At 52.0% G+C, this 20,845-nt stretch overlaps 1 protein-coding gene across 1 annotated transcript; it reads right to left on the bottom strand.

The window, feature by feature from the left end:
* Window positions 1-275: 275 nt before the first annotated feature.
* ADAMTSL2 (ADAMTS like 2) lies at window positions 276-20,534 on the bottom strand (the record flags this gene model as incomplete). Its single annotated transcript, XM_079544708.1, has 20 exons — window positions 276-394; window positions 1,445-1,589; window positions 2,570-2,746; window positions 2,816-2,986; window positions 3,580-3,735; window positions 4,746-4,959; window positions 5,804-5,930; window positions 7,141-7,244; window positions 11,092-11,473; window positions 11,963-11,995; window positions 12,147-12,486; window positions 12,978-13,153; window positions 14,031-14,111; window positions 14,655-14,778; window positions 14,878-15,023; window positions 16,509-16,611; window positions 16,986-17,061; window positions 17,616-17,758; window positions 18,351-18,560; window positions 20,289-20,534. The coding sequence occupies 20 exons, from the start codon at window positions 20,532-20,534 to the stop codon at window positions 276-278; spliced, it is 3,273 nt and encodes a 1,090-aa protein (XP_079400834.1).
* Window positions 20,535-20,845: the final 311 nt, after the last annotated feature.

The following is a 20,845-nucleotide window of genomic DNA, read 5'->3' as shown; positions in this document are numbered from 1 at the left end:
AGGCACTCACCCCCTCTGCTAGGGAACACACCAGTACTTTCACTCCCATGGGTCCATGCCCACCCCCTACTTGCATAGGCAAAAAGAAACCAAAGGACGAGACCTTGTGAAACCACGTGAATGTCTGCTGTTGGGGGAAATCAAATATACACGATCGTATGTACAGCTCTGATAACCAATGTACAGCAGCTCTGAAAGCAAGCCGTGCCAGCGGAGCGAGGAAAGGAACATCCATCCCCAATGCTCACCAGCAGGGCTGCGGCCCCAGCCCTGCACTACGAGTGGGGGGTGCGGCAGGAGCGGCAGCAGGCTTTGCTGTAGTACCAGTGGCTGCACAGGTTCACTTTGATGGCCAAAGCACAGTTGGTTCCTGCCTGGTCCTGGCAGCTGTCGTCTGTAAGGGAGAGAAGAAGAAATGGGTATGGAAAGAATAAAACACAACGCCAACAATGCAAGTTCATACTGATTCCCTTTGGCACCACATACGGCCCGATGTGTGGCTGTGCAAAACATCACCCCATCTGCCACCATGTCCCTGTTACCAGGCAGAGCACACATGGCCTGACCCAGGGATCCTCGCTCAGTCCCACTCCGCAGCTCAGGCTCTTCCCTATGGAACAGGTTTGCCCAGAGATCACCAGAGCCACAGAGGGATACTGGACTGAGCTGTCCCTAAGCAGAAGGGCTGCCATGGGAGCACAGAGGATGTCCTAAGCACACAACTCCTGCCCAAAAATCCTACTTGAGGTATTTGGGGCAGATGAGCTGCTGGAGAGAAGGAAGAGAGCAAAAACCACCATAACACACATCCAGCCCCCTCCAGAGCAGTATTTTGCTTTAAGTCTGTATACAAGTTACAGTTTTTGTATCCATAGGAAGCACAGCTTGCTCTGGGGAGGGGGGGGAAAACCATCAGAGGACCCCAAATTCCCACACCACATCCCTGACCCACAGGCGAGGCAGAGCTGTCAGCAAAGGCACCCGCTGAGCCAGAAGCTGCCCCAGGCCTGCCTGCTGTCTTCCTGCTCTTCTCCCACCTCAGCCTTATTCTCAAATCCTATTAAAGAATTAGAACCGTGTGTTTGCTAAAGATCACAGGGGCTTTGAGCCAGCAGACAAGTCAGATAATGAGATAGTTACAAATCCCGCAGGACATTCAGAGACCAAAAATCATTAAAATAATGGCACAGACGAAAAACTTCTTAGACATGAGCTGGAATCACACAGAAGCACCACCCGAGCTCCCTGCAGCTCCCTTTTTTCTTAAGGTCAGAGCACGTTGCTTGTGAGCTCTCCCCTTTATTTAATGGTCATGTATAGAGACACACAGTGGTACAGCACACAGTGCCATTACTGGGGCATAGAGAGGGCAGATCCTGAGATGACCATCAAGATAGCAGTGGAAAATGAAAGCTAAAGGTGTGCTGCTGAGGAGGGGGCTCACCTGGGGGCTCGGTGGGGCAGGGCTGCAGGTCACAGGTCTGCTTGCCCACCGGCTTCACCAGGGGGTCGCAGCCACGGACGATGTCCTTCCCCTGGTAGCACTTGACATCCCGCATCCTCACACCAATGCCGCAGGTTTTAGTGCACTAGGGAACAGAGAGTGGGGTGAGGTGAGAACCCCCCGGCACAGGGGGCTGTGCAAGAAAAAACGACAACAAAAAACACACTGGAGCAGCTGGGGGCATGGGTGAGCACTGCCCCTCGCTGAGCACTGTGTCCACACACCGCACTGCTGGCCTCTCTCTGCCTCACTGCTGCCAGCAGCAGCAGACGTCTGCAGCAGCCTGACTGCTATCCATGGATGTGCTCCCACCCCTGGGGCTGCACTCCTCCCTCTTCCTGCTGCTCTCTGCAAAGAGCCACAGCTGAGCTGCGTGGCTCAGACACTGCTTATTGCCACCGGGGGGCTGTGACCCTATAGCTTATAGGGTGCGGGCACTGGGTTTGGTGTCTGTGCAATGTGTCTAGGGGGCTTTGCAGAGCAGCTCCCGGGCTGTGCTCGCTGCCTGCTGCCCTTTGGCCGCCTCTTCATGTGGGGATTACTGCAGGGTTTCTTGGGCTAATTATAGGCTGCCACGACAGTTTTCAAGACTAAACAAAATGAGCTCCAGGCGGACAAAAGGGGCTGCATTGGGGAGCTCTTGTGGGGAGCTGGGATCAGCTCTGCAGCTCCTTGCAGAACAGGGGCATCCCATGTCAGCCCAGCCTGCCCCCAGCATCACTCTCCAGCTTCCAGAGCCCCAGCTCTGCTCCCCACCTACCTGCAGGGCAACATCCATGTGCTGCTGGAAAAAGGTGGTGAAAAAGGAGGAAAAAAAAGAAAAAGAGGGAAAGAAAAAGCCAAAGCTAACCCCAAACTGCTCTTACTCCTGATCTGTACAATGAAGCAAGTCCTGTCTGCATTTTGTCAGAGCTGCTATAGCAAAACAAAGGGGCCCCTCTCTGTGCTCCCTTGCAAAGCTTCAGCCAGCTCCATGGGGTATTTTGCAGGTGTGCAGCCTTTGGTACAAGGCCACGTGCTCAAAGAAAGCATCTTCCCAGAGCAACCCCCTGTACCCCCACCTACCTCTGACCACGGGGTGGTGTACCACTTGAAGCACGGCCGCTCGAAGCACGTCGTCTCCTCCACAGGCTTCTTGGCCACGTCGCAGTCAGTGGGGTTGTGAGTCTTGATCTTGCCATTGACAATCTCCAGGCAGAGCACGATCCTCTTCTTCACACCCCGGCCGCACGTGGTGTTGCACTGCAGGGTTCCCCACCATAAGCATCCTCCATTGCCACCGCCACGCATCGCCCCGTCCCCAGTCCTTACCCGCTCCCAGTCCTGTGCCAACCAGTGTGACGGGCAGTTCTTGTCCCCGCAGGGGTGGATGGCCAGAGGCTTTGTCTCCAGGTTGCACTGCGACTCTGGCACCACGCGCCCATCGCTGGTTTTGCAGTACACGTGTCGGATCATCCTGCCCTGTCCGCAGCCACCACTGCACTGAAACCACAGTGGGCACAGCAGGCGGTCACAGTGCAGTCCCAGCTGCACAGATAGGGAGCAACATGCCTGCATTCTCCCCACCCACCTCATCCAGGGACGCTCGGGGTGGCAGTAAGAAAGCGAATGCCCGCTTTGTTTCGTCTCATTGGGAGCCAAAGCATCCCCATCGCAGCAAAACTTAGCACAGGCAGAAAGGAAAGTGCCACAAACAGGGAAACATGGGGCAGTTTCAAAGAGTCTGAGTGAGGGGCTCTGGATGTCCCCTCTTTGCTGCCCTACAACTTGGGGGGAGCAGCAGCCACTCCAGCCGAGATGTGCGGAGCTTCACAGCACCGCTGCTGCCATGGAAACGGCTTATTTTTAGCCATAGGATAAAAGCTGGGTAAAAATAGCTTGGGACAGAAAGGGTGTCTGTAGCAGAAGTATGCAGGAAGGGAAAATGGGGTGAAAAGGAAAAAAGGGTCATCTTCTGGGTTCTGAGCATCAGTACTGCCAAGCTCAAGACCCCAGGCCCACCAAACCGCAGCGCTGCCACACGCCTAAAGCCACAACACGACCCAGGTGCGTCAGCCATCCCTTCCCAGGCTCACCGGTCCCCAATCAGACACGGTCCACTGGCGGTCGCAGGGCGGCCCTGTGCAGTTCTTCTCAGCCAGGGGTCGGGCGCTGGCATCACACAGCTTCTCCTCCTCCGAGCAGCGGATGTCCCGCGTCACCACGCTGCGCTCACCGCACCGCGCAGAGCACTGTTGGGGACAGAGGGGACACACGGGATGGGTACGGGGTGATGGGAGCTGGGAAATGCTTCTGAGGGTTTTGCATTTTTAGCCTGGAACTCTCTACAAATGCATGATGAAACCACAGAGCTGAGATTTTTTTTTTTTATCCTGCGGATAAATTTGGCACCGTGCAGCCCAGTGACATTATTTAGAACCGGGGTTGAGTTACTGCAGTCCCCCATGCACACGTTTGCTCTGTGCATGCTGTAAAGCAGGGAAGAGTGTCAACAGCACTCAGACGCACTGTGCTGATATGTTAATCCTCAGATCTCCAAAACGTGCTTTTTTTGGGGGCTTACTTCCCAAGCCAACTTGGCACCCAGCTTCAGATGCGATCCAAATTAGATTAGTTCTGCTGCTGGCTCAGAGTGAGCGGCTCCAGGGCTGTCTCAAGCAATCTGTCCCTGACACATGCTGGAGGTGTAGAGGGGTTCTGGTAAAATAAGCAGCTCTGGTTCTCTCTGCCAGTCAAAATATTGCAAGAGCACGCGTGCAGGGAGCCTTGCTCTACTGGATTGAGAAAGTCAAAACATCCTGCAACAGCAGAAAGGAGCAACCCTCCATCAGCAGCATGATGGAAATGGCTCACCCAGCCTGAAGAGGGAAGGAGATGGGGAGTGATGACCAAGAATGGCTTTGGAAGGCTCTGGGAGGAAAGGGTTTCATTCATTCTGCATGAGTTTCATTCTTCTTGTAGTGTGGTGCAAAGGGAGGTGAGCACCCATTCCTACCTCCCTGTGCACCAAAGGGGCAATGCACACCAATCTCAGGAGCAACACCAGCACCGTACATGCTGGATTAATAAAATAAAGTGATTTGTAGTGGTGGCTGCCCCATCCTGAACAAGATTTCCCATTATAAGGAATATATATATGTTGTTAACCGGTGTGCATTGGTCCAAAGACAACCATCACTACCAAGGTCCTAGGAGGTTCCCCTCCAATGGCCGGGGGTCATTCCAAAGCCCCAGAGCTTACCTCTGACCACTCAGACATCTCCCATTGTGGCCCACAGGCCGGGTTCTTGCAGACTTTGCGCTCGTCGGGCCGGGTGATGTCAGCTGACTCACAGAGGTCGCTGTAGACAGAGCTGTCAAAGCCTGGAGAGATCATCTTCCAGCAGCGCACGATGCGGAACTGGTAGCCCTCACCGCAGGTACGGGAGCACTCACTCCAGCTGCTTGTCTCCCACCTGTGGGAGAGCCAGAGAAAGGATGCAGTCAGCAGGAAGCTGGAGGGGTGCAGGCAGCCCTCAGGGTGCTACAATCAGCCTCCAGGAGGTGCTCAGCGCAGCACACTTGGAAGGGCCTCCTTCGTTCCCCCCATCCTGCTGCAGGCACAGGGCAGCTCCTCTCACTGCTCAGGCTTCGTGGAATGGGACTGGCCCTACTGCTCATCTCCATGCTAGGAAATAATTGGGTTACTGCAAATGAAGAGTGAAATCCCCATAGCGTGTCCAGGATAAGGGAGCAGCACCATCCCCCTTCCCTGTGCTCTTCTTGCCTGCACTGCCACCTGATCTGGTTTTCAGCCTTAATGTGCAGAGCTCAGTGAGATCTTACACCCCAAAAGGTACATACATCCCCTCTTCCTTCCCCAGCACAGCTAGCCGTACTCTGCCATCAACCAAGCTGGAAAACAAGCACTCTGCATTTTCACAGGGCTATCACCCCTGGTATCACCCCAGTCTTGCTTTGCACTGTGGATGAAGTCATCACAGAGCATGCACCAGGCTGTTCTACTTCTCTCTTTGCACTGCTCATGGTCTGACACCGTCACAGCCCTCCCCTTCAACAGACATGAACCACTGCTGCTCTCTACAACAAGCACACCTCTGCTGTACTGGGGTGTGCACAAGTCACACATTTCCACTCAAGACTGCAATCCAAATCATCCTTTTTTTGGACAAAATGCTGCATCAGAAAGGATTCCAGCATACGTTCCATCCCTGCTAACATCTCACACTTCACCCTGAGCACAAGCAAACCTCAGTCATGTTTAGGATGCTGAAGAGGGCACAGGGATGGGTCCCATACCTTGGCTGGCACTCTCTCCCAGCACAGAACTCATGGACAGGCTCAGGGCGAGTCATGGCATCACAGTACGTATCGTCCACTTCGATCCCATCATAGCGAACGCACATAGCATACGTGGACATCACTCCTAGTTTCAAAGAGAATACACATACAAAAAAACTTCTATGTTTTCAGCTACATTTTCCAAAGCTTCCTCCTGAAGGAAAGCAGCAAGCCAGCCCTTCTGCCCATGCGGAGGATGCTGACCAGCAAGAGGACCACGGTGGCCACCAGAGCCAACCTAAGCAAGGACCGAGGCTGGAAGTAGGTCCAGCCATCGTGCTCAGCACCAGTAACAACAAACAACCATTGTGTTCACATAGAAAATGCTCAGGGTCTGCTGGGGTGCTTCCCACTTCCAGGCTGGTGGATGTAGGTGAGATGGAAACAGCCCCCAAGCCATCCCAACCACTTCCATGCCACCTCCAGTGCTGGCACAAAGAGAGACTGACTGTAGCCTAGCCTGGGGGACAGAATGCTATCCTAGTCTTTCTGTAGCTTTCAGGAACCAACAGGCTGCTCTGGCTGCAGGTAACTGCAGATGCAGCTCCAAGAAACATGATTTGCACGAAACTGAAGAAAGACATCTACAGCTCCTGACATTGCATGGCTCCTCTGCAATATGTAATTAGGAAAAGGTAACAAGAAAAGCAAATTTTAAGTGAAACCTTCCCCTGCTAGCTGAAAACTGGGCATCCCTGGGATTGCAGTCTCCTCTTCTCCCCTTCCTTCTAATGCCAGAAGCCCCATAATGTCAGGATTATTCCTGAGACGACACTGGTGAGCAGTGTAGCACTGTGGGACAGAGCAGGGTCCTTCCCTTCACCTGGGGGCCAAAGAGGAGGGAAAGCAGTGCTCTGGAGACAAAAAGGGGGAATTTAAGGAGCAGGGCCAGGTTGGGGCAGGCATGTCACTGTTCCAGGCTCAGTGTCACAGCTGACATCAGGCATGGCAGCAGCAGGAGTGGGAAACCAAATGAAAAAGCCAAATGCTGCTTTGTTTCCTGCCAGAGCAGAATCTTTCTAATTCTGCTCTGTCAGAAAGAAGCTAAGCTTTTCAAAACCTTCTGAGCACTCAAGAGGGGAAGGGAAAGCAGGAGCCTGGCAGCATGGATTTCAATCTGTTGCAGCTGCTCAGGTTGAAGGAGCCGAAACTCAGCACGAGCACCAGGACCCTGCAGGGCTGGTAAATGCTATGTGGGACTGAAAGATGGAGAAATCCCCTGTGCATCACCAGGTCCTTCCCATCCCTACCAGACACAGCGCGACTCACACGGCTGGGGCTGTTCTCGTAACTACCTGTGGTGCATGTAGAGCTGCAGGGTTCATGGGAGGAAAGCTTCCACCTGTACATGTCAGCAGCACTCACACCTTGGCCCTTTCTTAACAACTTCAATCTGTTTCTAGCAACAAGCACAAAAAAGAATAAAATAAAATAGTGTTTACAAGGAGAGCCGTGATATGCCACGTCAGAGAGACACATCTGCGAGCAGGTTGGGTTTGGGAGGGGATTGGCTTTGTTTGTCGGTTGGGTTTGGTTGCTCTGATTTTTGGGGTTTGTTGGTTTGAATTGTTTCATTTCGTTTCACAACATACCTGTCCTGAGCCCCAAGTAGAATCCCCAGCCCGGTTAGAGGCAGAGCTTCCACTGTCTAGAAATAGAGAGAATGGGATAAAAATACCCACAAGTAGAAACAGTTCAGAATTTCACAAAAGTTTGCATTTTCTGCTCAAATACACCTGGCCCTCGGCGTACAGCGGCTAAAGGCGCAGCATCTCCTCCCGGCGCTGCTGGGCTCGGGCTGCTCCCAGCTCCTGCCTCGGGGTCTCAGCAGCCTGACGCTTTGCTTTGGGACACGAAGGCATGCCGCTCGCCTACCTGCTGCCTCGGCCACTCTCGCTGGGTTGTTTTGGTTTGGATGCGCGATTCGCATCGCTCACGTTCACGCTACGGTCAAACGCGTAACGCCATTGGGGGGGAAGGGAGAACAGATTCAGCCTGGTGTGTGAAAAAGCAGCGTCAAAGCAAGAACAACGGCTTCTCAGTGCGTCGTACATCCCGGAATGTTGTAACACGTCAGGGATACGGCACCTTCCCAACAGAAGGCTTCGGTCCTCAGACCTTTATCCAGACCCTGGAGGTGCCTACGCTGATTGGAACAGGGGACAAGGCTGTATCCTGACATCCAGCTGTCTCTGGCCTGGCAAGATAGGCAGCTTTATGATTTCTAGGCAGCAGAAGCTCTGGGATTGCCTTATTTAGTTGTTCGTAAGTTCATGTCCAGCCTATCCAATCCACTCTGACACTGAGAATCCAAACATTCCCTTCCAGACCCACCCTCGTTCCAGCCATCCTCCAGGAGGATTGCGCACAGTTCTCCTTCCCCCTGGTCATTTTGCCTCTCATTTTGGCACAACAGTCATTTCCTGCATACAAAAGGGAACTGAAACAAACGTGGCTATTTTCGCCCCCCCCTCCTCCCCACAAAATAACCAGCTTGACTTGCTATACATAGTGCTTCATCTTGTCAAGCAGCTCTGCCACTGCCAGCCCTGACACAGCCACCATGACAGCGTTCAGAAGAGCCATGGGATCAGACATCTGGGTTTTATGTTGCAGTTTGCCTGGAAAAGGGGCTGGGACCTCACACCACTGCTCTAAGGCACCAATGCCAGCATCGTGTTGCCCTGGGATTAAAGCATCCCTGCCCAGCTTCACAAGGGGAAAAATAAAATAAGCATCTCAGGGCAGAAAGTCCATCAGCACTGCCCCTTTCGTGTGATCCTAAAGGGCTTCTACATGTAATGAGGTCATAGGGGATAAGTTCTTTCTGGATAAGCCAGACATTTGGTCACAGGTCAGTGCTCAGCTCTCATCATTTCCAGAAAGACAAAACATGTTTTTGCTCTCTAAATGCCAACAGCAGCACATCATCCTATTAACAACATGGGTGGGTTTTTCCTATTTATTAAAAGCATTGTGACTTTACTTCAGCTTTTCATGCAAGACCAGCACCAGGCCATTAGTGCCAGGTGCAGGTCAGCCCTTGCTGCTGCTTTCTAGTGAAACTCTTTTAAGGGGCAGCAGAAACAAACACCCCTTTTGGCAGCAGTTGGGGCTCTGGCTGCCTGTCCTCCCATAGCCAGCCTGTAGCAGGAGGAGAAATCCTAATAAGTGCAACTGAAAAGGAGATAACTCCTGGAGGATGGCTCCTGGAGCACAACAAGCCCCTGCTCCTGCTGGAGGAACAGGTCTGGCCCCTGTGCTACTCCTTGCACACCTTGCTCCAGCACCCTGCCCATGGCTGGTGGGATGGAGAGCAAGACCCCCCACTCTACTTTCACATTTTATTTCCATACACACGCTCCACAGGGCAGCACAAGTTGCTAAGGGACTTTCTGGATGGCTGGAGGGTGAGGCCCTGTGAAATAAAGCACTTTTTTTTTTTGGATGATGCTCCCAAATTCAGAAATCTAACAGCTTTTTCAGCTGTTATCATTTAGATCTGAAAAATTCGTTTCATTCCAGAGAGCAGTGGGAAGAGGTAACACTGCAGAGCAGAGCCAAGGGAGGAATGGGAAGAAAAAGCACAATGCTTGGTACTTCCACCGAGTGGCCTTAAATCCCTGAGCTGTGCCTCTGCACCTTTGATAGAGATGGTTGAGGATAATGGGGAGAAAGTTGTTGGTTTGCTTTGTTTAGCACAGGTAAGGGCACTCAAGGCACTGACAGTCTATTGGGGGCCATCCTGCAACAGTCACGTTGCTCTGAGTCTCAAAGCACACGCAGTTCCTCCTGGGGAGGCTGGAAAGCATCAGCCACATTTAACAGCTCCTGGAACAGAGGCGTAGGTTACAGGGTGCTGCCCAAAGCCACCCAGGGAGGGTGCAGGGAGCAGGGCAGGCTCCTGCTGGCCCCGGAGAGCAGCACTGCAGGGAGCTGAGGCGCTGCCCTTGCTTGTCAGAGTGCTAACAAAGTGCTTGCTTTGGCAGCAGAGGCAGGGTTTCCAAGCCAAGCCACAAGAAGAGATGATAGACAAGCCCGTGGCAATGTGTAAGTGTTCTTATCATTAAGAAGTCTGTTGATATGTTTGGCTGCATGGACATTTTCTTTAGCATAAGCTAACATAAGTTCTAGATAAATACAGCTAACTATAACCAGAGAGCATTTGTGCAGTGCTTTTCATCTCCTGAAGTTCAGCATCCCAACCCATGTTTTAGCAGTGGGAATTGGGCAACAGAGCTGAAGTAGCACAGAAAGGAGCTGTGCACTCAACCAAGACAGGAGGGACCCAAACCCATGGCTGTGCCTGTGAGACCTGGATAGCCCCAGGGCCTTGTTTCAGCCCAAGCTCTCTAGGGAATGCTCTCATCTGTGGCTTCATGCAAGGAGTGCTAATTGCTGCTCTGCCTTGTGCTGGGAACATGCTGCTGAGAGCCCTGGGGCACCTCAAGGTGTCCTCATGTCCATGCTGAGGAAATACTGTCCTTAGACTTTCACACAGCCTTGTCCAAGTGAATTATGCTGCTAGAGACAGATTACACTTCTTTAAGCTTCCCCATTGCACTTCTGTAATGCTACCACTCAAAGCCAGACAAAGGAATCCTGAAGTGCCAGTTCTATTATCAACCACTTTAAGCTGCCAACTGAGTGCTTTTGATGTTCTTATCAGAGCAGTGATTAATTGCACTGTTTCTTCTTCCATTAAGGCAACAAACCCAGGCTATTTCTGTAGGCCCTACACAAAAGCTCTTGTTCTGCTGTGCCTCTCCAGCAGCAGAGAAGCAGCAGGATCAGCCCAGGGGAGGAGGACCATGGGTGGCAGTCAATGGGGTGCATAGAAAGGGCCCAGGATCAACTTCTGCTGCATCAGAATTAGGAGGAAGGTGCCCAGGGAAATCAAGAGTGGGACATCAAGACAAAAGTTTTGTTTGCTTTTATATACTCTGATGATGTGCTACAACAGAGCAGTGGGCAAGCTGACAGCCATCACTGTGGCCTCACCAACAGCCCCACTGAGGAGAGCAAATTTTCCTCTTGCTCAGAGGTTCTCTCAGCTTTCTGTTCAAACCCTTGGCCCTTCCTTTCAAGTCAGTCCCTAATGGGAAGCTTTTGTGACATCCTACTCCCACTTACCTTCTGGCTTCTGAAGAAGATACAAATTATGCAATGGGTCTGCATTGCATACAGTGCTATTACGAGTCGAGAACAACAATAAATAGGATTGACTACAAAGATACATCTCCTACCTTGCTTTGTGGGTTCTGTTCCCTTGAGAGCTGGTCATGGTGACAGTGGCATTTGAAAACGGTGTCTCTGCAGATGAATTGATGGCTTTGCCATTGCTGAGCTCCATGTACGTGCCATTGATGGTATAGGTCACAATGCCATCAGTGTCCTCGTAGTCAACGTAGAGGCTGTCGATGTGGGACCCCACAGAGTTGATTGGGTCTCCCTGGGCAAAGATGCTGTTCATGGTCATGTTGAGTACCAACTCCTTTGAGTCAGAGGCCTTGTCCAGCAGTTTGTCCGTGATGGCATTCTCCGAAAGGAATTCCCTGGAGGTGAACCTGGGGTCAAAGTCTCTGTCGTCATGGTCTGTCTGGTAAGTAGACCTGGTTACGTTTGAATCTAGATTGGAGCCAACAGGGGAAACAACAGTGACGACCACAAAATGCATTTGGGCAGGGAGGTGAAAGCAGCCCCGAGCAGCAGGGATACACCACAGCCTGAGCAGCCATGTCAGGGGCAAGTGGAAGAAGTAGGGGCCTTGGGGTAGGAACCCTTGGAGTTGTGCCCACTTGGGAAGAGTCCACAGCTCCCTGTGGGCCTCATCTTGCAGTTGTGTGGCCCAAGGAGGAAAGCCCGGCACACAGCAGCAGGGTCCCAAGCAAGAGCAGAAGTAAGAATGGTGCCCAATAGTCCCAAGCCCACAAGCCATGCAGGGGAGGCCCCCAAGGCAGCTTGATAATGGGATGCCCAAGGGACTTGGGAGAAGAGGAGCTTGTTGGCACTGTGGAAAAGTGAGAAAGGAGGTTGTGATGGGGAGATTGGCACACCTACACCTCCCTCCCTTCAGCATTAGGCAAAGCATCATGGGGCATCAGTGGGAGAGCTTACCCACGGCATCCCCCACCCACCAGAAACCAGAACCTGAAGGGCAAAGAGGATTTATGAGCAGAGATGTTTTAAAGAACTTTCCAAAGTTTCCAAACAAACCAGTAGGATCACTAGAGTTAGAAACACAGCGTTTCTCCACAAGAGCTCTGAAAGCAGAACAGTGAGGCCCAAGTCTCCTCCTTACCTTTGGGTTGTTTGCCCTTCAGTTTTGGCTCACAGTCAATTGTTTCTGCTCTTTCATAGACCTCATTGGTTTCCTGACCTTTGCTCAAGTTTAAATCTTCCTCCGTGTCCTGTCTTCCAAACACCTGGTTCTCCAAGTCTATCCTTTCCCTGGAGATTTTCCCAAAATAGGTTGCGTTGTGTTGGATAAAACCCAATGGCACATCTCCATCAAACTCCCTGCTTTCTTCGCTATCTGACTCAGAAAAGGTGTAGTAGATGGGCTGGAGATTTGAGTGTGGTTTCCTCAAGAGAGTGTATTCAAACGTGATGGATGGATTTTTGCCATTTTGATTCCAGACCTAGCAAACGTGACATTATTAACGGATGCAGTGAATATATGGCATGCAAAGTTTGTGATTCATCTTGGACTTGACAGTTGGTGAGTATCTACCTCACTGTTTCCAATCTGCTTTCCATCACATTGCCAGCTTCACACGATTGAAGCCCAACAGAGTTTTCCAAGGGTTAGTATGAAACATGCAAATTCACAAGCAGCTCCCACCCAGCAGCTGAGCAACTGCTGAGGCTTGGGAGAGCTGTCTTCATGTGCACAAACCTCCTTTTTGAGGCATTACAGGGAAGTGAGGAGCAGGTGATTAGGTAACCACCCCTTCCCCTACAGGCAAGCCCAGGGACACAAGGAAGATGGCAGCAGAGGGGGGGCGGGGGTGGGCACTAATTGGTTGCCCAGAAGCAAATGTCTGGTTTTAGATGGTTTGCCCCTTCTTCCACCCAACACAGCTTCTCCCCCACCACCCCAGTCTCACATACTTGAAAAGACAAAGCTCACCATGATGTTCAATCCTTGGTTTGTTGGTCCTTGTGCAACAATATACTCTATGCCAGTCTCATAGACGTCCATGGGCCGGCGGTACTTGAACACCGTGCCTGCTATGTTGAAGTTCTTTGGGCTGTCAACTTTGTAATTCCCATTGAAGAAATAGTACCCAGCTTCATCAGCCACAGCTTAAGACAAGAAAAACAAAACAAAATCAGTTCCAAAGGCGAGATGTAACGTTGCCATTTGTCTGCTCAGACTATAAAGTTATCGGAGTGTCACAGTAATGAGACGTGTTTTCTCCTACACTTTAATGCACTTGTCAGATGTTGTGTTCCCAACATGGATCCTGCAGGTAAACACCCAGAACCCTGGGCTATGTTTTCCTCTACACTGCAAGCTCCCAGGCACGTCAGCTAACAGCACCAGCACAGCATAAACACAAAACAAGAACAGCTATGCAGACAGCAAGCAGATTGCCAGAGGCTACAGGTGAAGATGCCTCTCCAGGAGCCCTGAGCTGACCACATCTCACCCAACAGTCCCAAGACTCATCCAGAGCTATCCAGAACCTGTTCTTCATAAAGCCTTTTTGCTCAAACCTTCTTGTGCATGGCCACGAGCCTCTGAGGCAACACCAGAGCACGACAGCAAACACGTGCCTCCATTGGGCAAGCCCAGGTTCTCAAACAACCCTACAGAACAGCTCTGCCTTCTCCAGCTCTGAGATCAGCCTATGAGCCATCCCCATGGTGCTGCTGTCAGGTGGCCAAGCTAGGAGGGCATCACAGGAGAGGTGAGATCACTCGATTGTCATCTAGCACCAGCCTATTCAAACTGCACTGCAGCAGTAATGATAGCGACCAACAATTCTGCATTAAAGCAACCAGAATGCAGAAATACACAGCCCAGGTGCTCAGGCTGAAGTGAGGAGAAATGCACGGCTGTGATTTACACCAATGGATCTGGCTCGAGTCTGCAGTAAAGCTACATTCATACAGACACTGAAAAAAATATTAGCCAGCACACATGCATTCTAGGGAAGTACCAAGAGGTTATACACACCCAGAACATCTGCAGATTTTTTCCGTTCCACTATCTGGATATCCCTTGCTCCAGCAGGAATGTGCGTTACCAGGGAATAGCCTATGGGAAACTACAGATTAATGGAAGGAGAACTTTGTAACGAGTCATCTGAACACAGTGCTCAGCAGACAACGCTGTGATTCGTGAGCAAGTGGGACAAATCCTGCTAGCAGCACTGCAGCTCACTCTGTCTCAAACCGATCCCCAGAGAGCGCTACTCATGCCTGAATTAGGTCACTGTATTTGGGACCAGTAGGTTCTGCTGCTTTACACTAATTTTGGAAATCCTGGCCTTTCAAAACATCCTCACTTCCTGTTATTACAGTGCATTTATTGCTAGCTTTAGCGGGTCATGGGTAAGCAAACAAACCTCTTGCATAACTGTGCTGCTCCATTCAGAGAGCTCAGATTTCTGAGAAGGGTCACAGAAAGGGACTGTTTTTTGCAGAAGGGTTTCCCTGCCCAAATCTGCAAGTGCATCAGCATAGAGGACACGTGGGAAAAGGTGATGGAGGACACTCAGTGGGAGCTTGAAGCAGTTTACTGAAGAAATAAACGCAGCTAAAAAACACAAATAAAGCAAAGGGACCCTTGGAGCCTTACCCAGATGAGCGTTTCCTTTCCTGTAACTCCCCGTCACATGAGTGCAGCTGCTCCCATCTCCTTGGCAAACTCCACATTTATCCAAGGTGTGGGTGGAAAAGAGAATGCCATCGCAGCCAATTGGCTAGAAAAGGCACAGAGTACTGCGGGTCAGGCAAATATTGCACCCCTTGTACCACTCTGAATGCTACTAACAATATTTTTGCTATAAATGTTTAACAACCTCACATTTTCCAGACACGCAAACCCCTCGGAAATCAGTGTATTTGCAGGATGTTCCATCCCGAGCCTGAACCATTAATTGTCTCTGACCATCCACAGTGGTGCAATGGAGGTCACAGGGCTTGCTAGAAATGTGAACATAGTCATCTAAGGGGAAAGGATATAGAGACACATTCAAAACAGCAGAAACACAATAACTTTCATCCTACCAATGTCAATGAATCTCTGCCAAGCTAAACAACAGCAACACAAATTGCACAGCAGCCAGCGCTGCAGGAGCCACAACCTCTTGTGCCTGCAGGTTGGACAGGAGATTGTGCTCCTGGCAGCCTGCTGCTGCAAGCCTTTGCACAGCTCCAGTGCTGGAAAGAGATGCACCTGCTGCTGGCAAAGGTACCACAGCCACTGTGCTGTGCAAGGGCATGCAGCCACATTATACATATATTACACATATGCACATTCATATATCAGTATTTAATACATACATTAGTTGTTATAAATTGACATACAAGACTGTTCAAAACCACATCAGCTTATAACTCAAGATCTCTCCCACTGACTTTCCCCCAAGTTGGGCTCAGTTTGCCCCTTGCTTTCTGCAGATGCTTTATAATACCCACAGGAAGCAAGAGACAAATCCACGCATGCAGCAGAGCCCTGTGCCAAGCGTTGCACTCCACAAGGAGGGAGCACTGTTACACCCACTGGCCCAAGGCAGCATCAATGGCAAAACATTATCCTGCCAATCCCCCAGGAGACACGTGAGCGCCTGCTAAAAAACAAAACAGTTCACTGTCACTATTCTGGTGAATCATCATGCTTAAGGGTGAATACATTCACAGAAATTGTCCCCCTCTTATGGCAAGGGGACAAGGCTGAGCAGAGCTAACCATGTCCCAGCACACAGCCCTGCCATGGGGATGCAGGCAGGGGCTGGTAGCACTCGGAAGGAGGCAACAAGGAACATCATGAAGCATAACTGTTGGTTGGTAACTGGAGACACCCAAGCAAGAAAATTCTGCTAAATCCTCTATTTTCAGACACCTAAGTTCCCAAGGGGAATCCCAGTATCCCCTGGAATTGGCTGGGATTTTCTTAAAGCTTGGTTTCAGTGGGAGTTAGGTGCCTAAAAATACGCTTACAGTACATACAGATCCCAGCCTGATTCCTCAATTATCCCTGCCGTTCTGTGTCACTCACCCTAGATGACCGAACTGATTCCACCTCAGTGACATTTGGCAGAGCCCACACATTGTGTGGGAGTGAGCAAATGTCACAGGAATGCACTGCAGCCAGCAGCAGCCCCAGCTCACCACATGCTGAACGAGGTGGATGCTCCCTGCCAGCACAGAGCATCACCCCACGTCCTCATCCTCCAGCCTGCCTTCCTTGGGAGCTGTGACCAAAACAAAGCTGGAGGATACTGTCACAAATATGTTTTGCTATTTTATTTTTTTAGGTAACCCTGCAGCTGGAAAACCCTCCTTTGAACCTGGGAGGCAGCCGATTGTGTCCCTGAAAAAAAAATCACTTTAAAACAGCAGAGGAGGGGCCTTCCTGCACTCCATAGCATCATAACCATCAAAATATTTTGGCTAAGCATTATGAAACACACAAAGAATGTCTTGTTACCAGGGTATAAAGGTTTCCATTGATACGTTCTTCCATTATACACATGGGAGTTAAAGGATGAACACTGCTCCTCTCGAAAGCTCCTTCCGTTTGCAGGGCACTCCTAGAATGGGATGCATTAACATCCTGATGAAAATCTAATGTGGGAGAGGCTCCTGGCACACAGCACCCCCTGCAAGGAGCACTTCTTCCATCACCAGCCCCATCCAGAGCCACATCCTCCTCCTCCCACTGTGGGGACAGCCAGGGAAACCCCAAGGCAGATGGCACAAGGACCCTGCTGGGTTTTATGGCCCCCAACAGCAGGGATAGCAGCCAGAAAAGGGAACTCCGGCTGCTAGAGGGGCAATACAGGGACTGCTGCAGGATGAGCAGCACCTCCACTCCAAGGGACTCAGGAATGCCATCACGGGAAGCAAGCGTGACTTCCCAGTTTTTCCATCAAATGTCACTAGCAAGAAAAAAGGATATCCTTACTTGTACTTTGCAGAGCTGATATCTTTTGGATGTTCCAGTGCAAGTTTTATTAGCCAGCCCACTCACTGACTTTCGTCTGAATAAAGAAATAATGGTTAAAAGGGATCAGAAATACTTTTCTCTGAAGGAGCCGTTGTTCCCTGCTTCTTCAAGACCTGTGTCCACGTAGCAAAGCCACGCCTGAAGGAGAAACCTTGGGGCCAGCACAGTGCATCTCAGCTCCCAGGTAACAGTGACAGGGCAAGAGGGGATGGCCCCACAGTGCCAGGGGAGGTTCAGGGTGGATACCAGGAAAAACTGCTTCTCAGAAAGAGCAGTGATGCAATGGCATAGCTGCCCAAGGAGGGGTGGACTCATCCCTGAAGGTGCTCCAGAACCATGGAAATGAGGCACTGAGGGACACAGCCAGTGGGCATGGGGGAATCTTAGTGGTCCTTCCCAATCTTAATGGGAATTCTTTCCCTAATGGGGAGGATGCAGCCCCTCACAACACCACGCTCTACCCACACTCACCTTCTGCTCACATAGCGTTTGCCAGCTGACCCCTCTCTACTTGCACTCACCCACTGAGCAATGACCTGGATCAGACCCACTCCCAGTGTGCACACTGGGGTCTTCCCACCCTCATACCTCTGCCGCAGGCAGTGCCTCTCCTGGGACTTCACACCTCCACCACAGCTCCTCGTGCACGCCGTCCACTTGGTCCACTCACCCCACCAGTACGCAGTGACATCTGCACCCTCCTCCAGGCTGTTGGAAGTCTGAGGCAGGTCCTGCAAGCACCGAGGGGGGTTGGGAGAGAAGCAGCATTCAGCACTCATTGCAGAGCCCATCCAGCCCCTGCTGTGACATCCCAGGGCATTTTTTTCCCCATCTGAGGTCAAGTCTGGGATTCCCATTCTTGCAAGAAATTCTGCTTTCTCAATTGTGTTTTCATTACAAATTGGAATGAAACTGCAATATTTGGGATTCCTCAGGAAAGGAAACGTTCATTGTTTAGCCCAGTTGGCAAAACCAAGCTCCCATACAACCCACAAGTTCTGGCTCTTGCTCCACCACAAACCCAGAGAGTTGATGAGCAGGCGGCAGCTGAGAGCTGAAGCAAAGGCCTGCAGAGCCACCCCACAGAGGCCCAGCACACCCACAGCAGGGTGCATGAGTCCAGGTTTGGACAGGTCAAAGACCACCAGATTAGTCACTTCAGGAGGATCCCACATCTCCCCCACTGTTGCAACCCACACCTTGCGGACAACGAGCCGCTCCAGAAGCAGCATCACCATCACCCACGGGTACCACAGAGGCTCCCATCCCTTTCCCAACCCCAGGACATTCACCAGAGACCCCCCCCAATAAGGGGGCACTTACCTGAGCTATCACAAAGGCCATGTTGCCCACGACGAGAAGGGCCAGGGCAGCCCTCAGCCAGGACCATACACTGACAGAGACCCTGCTCCACCTCCACCTGAGCATCTTCATCCTACGGAGCAACCACGCCGTGCTGAGCAAGACCCCACGCAGCCCTATGGGAGGACCCCCACCACCAGTGACTGCAAGGGCTTGATCCAGAGGTGGTACCTGATTAAAGGAAACACCAACATGGCACAGGTTCCCATCCCCATCTCTGCTGCTATCCGCCAACCCACACTTCTGCACTGGTTCCCAGTGGCTGCACCAGATGTCACCAGTGGGCCTGGCTTTTAGAAGATTTGTATACTTCAATCTCACCAAGCATTCGATACAATTAACAGTGATTATTTTTCCTTTTCATTTATTCTACTCTAATTCCCAGCAACTTCTTGAAGCCTGCTCTTATAGAGAAGAAACCACATGCAACTGAAGTGCAGGAACACAGCATCCCAACTGTCAGCCTTCCACCCCTTTCTCCATTTGCCTCACGAAAGAGAATAACACAGAATGGCATTTTCTTAATTAAAACCCAGCTTAAAGCCACAACATATTTCACAGTGAGAGCCAGAAACAGGCAGGCTTCAGGAAGTCATGCTTCCAAGCAATCACAGCAGCTCACATCTGCAAGAAAAAGCAGTGTAGAGAGGAACTTATGCTAACATCCCTTGAAGGATAGGGCAACTAGGCAATGCCTCTGGGAAACGGGGAGGTGGGAGAGAGGCTGCAGAGCAGCAGCACAGAGGTTTCTCTGCTCCTTCTGCTTCCTGCAATGGCTCTCATGCAGCTGTGGAAGCACAGACGTGCTGGCAGTGCCTGCACAGCTGTGGGATCTGCCTCGCACAGATCCCCATCGGGGCTCCCGGTTCCCAGCTCAGCTCCACTCTCGCCCCACGCATTGCTCCAGGGCACAGACGCGTTCCAAATCGCGGATCCATTGATTAATCGAAGCGCAGAGCTCTTGGCCGGGGATGCCGGGGACAGGTGGCTGAGCCTTGCCTTACACTTGGTTTTCATTAAGACTTCCAGACACTTCTGATTCCAAGCCAATAAAAGAGCTTGCTCAGAGTTTATCCTAGATCCAGCGAAAGAGCTTCACGCTTAAATAAAAGAAGGGGAAAATAAAGGAAAGGGGAAGGGGGGGGGGGGGGGGGGGCAGGGAAGACACCAGCAAGCACTTCGGAACCGGGAGAGGAGGAAAACATACAGACCTGCATACAGACCCGCCCGCCGCGGGGGGATACGGTCGGAGGAGCGCCGTCCGCACGGGGACAGCGGGGACCCCTCGGGCCGAGCGGTGCAGCGGAGGCGATATCGATATCGGTACCGGGCGGCGCGGAGCAGCGGAGCAGCGGAGCAGCAGCAGCAGCAGCAGCAGCAGAAGCCGCCGCTCCTCCCGACTTCAAAGCTCTGCCGGGCGCCGGGCTCGCAGCGAGGAGAAGCCGCAGTGGCTCCCCCCAGCCCGAGCCGACCGCTCTTATAGCGAGGGGGGAAGCAGGGCGGGGGGGAGCGGGCGGAATTCACACCTCTCGGCCCGGGATGCCCCCACCCCGGTTAACCCCTCGCCTCCCCCGGCGCCGGCCCGCGGCCGCCAGCCGGTTTCCTGGTTTCCTGCGGGGAGGCCGGGCGGGGAGGGGGGGGGGGGGGAAGCGGCACGCATGCGTCCCCACCTCGGTTTTTTTTTTCTCCCCCCCCCCCCCCCACAGGCAGGGTTGTGGATGGGCTTCTCGGCTGGAACGGGGCTTTCTCTTGCAAAAAGAGAATAAAATTGCCCTAAGCTGCGTTTTCCGTGCGGTTTGTTGGAAGTCAGCGTCGTTCGCTGTGCTTGTGCCACGCCAAAGAAAGGCGGTGGGAATAAGGTGGGCTCGATGCACTGCGGGGACCACGGCTCCCCCCAACCTCCCGCCGCATCCCCGGCTCGGTGACAGCCGTGCACGTGGCAGAGAAAAGCCAGAGGAGCACAGCAGCACGTGGGTACGTGATGTATGGAACCACGACACACGGTTCCCTGTGCTCGGTGTAGCCGATGACACAGCTGACAGTGACATGTGGCTGCGTGCACGTTCCCTGCACGCACAGTGGGGACATCTCATTGTGGAACCCACCTGAAGGATCTCCTGCTCCCAACTCCAAGGGGTGCTTCATCACCAAGTGCCATCCACGTGTCACCCAGCAGCTGTGCGGTGCAGAATCCCCAGGGGCAGCCACACCTCTTGTCCTTGTAAATTTGGACCCGGGGATGGCAGTGAGGAGCTGAGGAATCTGTCCCAAAAAAATTTACATGGGAAATGAAGTCTCCTTTTTCTGTTTGGCTAAACGTCTGCCAGCCTGCTTTAATTCATCCAGCCAGGTTGATTTGCAACTTTTAGTTTTCCATCGGTTGGCTGTGACCAGGACACTGGGAAAATTTAGCACTTGAGTTCACCCAGCTTCTGCGTTTCAAAATATCCCAGCTC

The sequence above is a fragment of the Tetrao urogallus genome, assembly GCF_951394365.1.
Source record: "Tetrao urogallus genome assembly, chromosome: 19".
Lineage (NCBI taxonomy): Eukaryota > Metazoa > Chordata > Aves > Galliformes > Phasianidae > Tetrao > Tetrao urogallus.
This window is presented reverse-complemented; position numbering and strand designations above follow the sequence as displayed.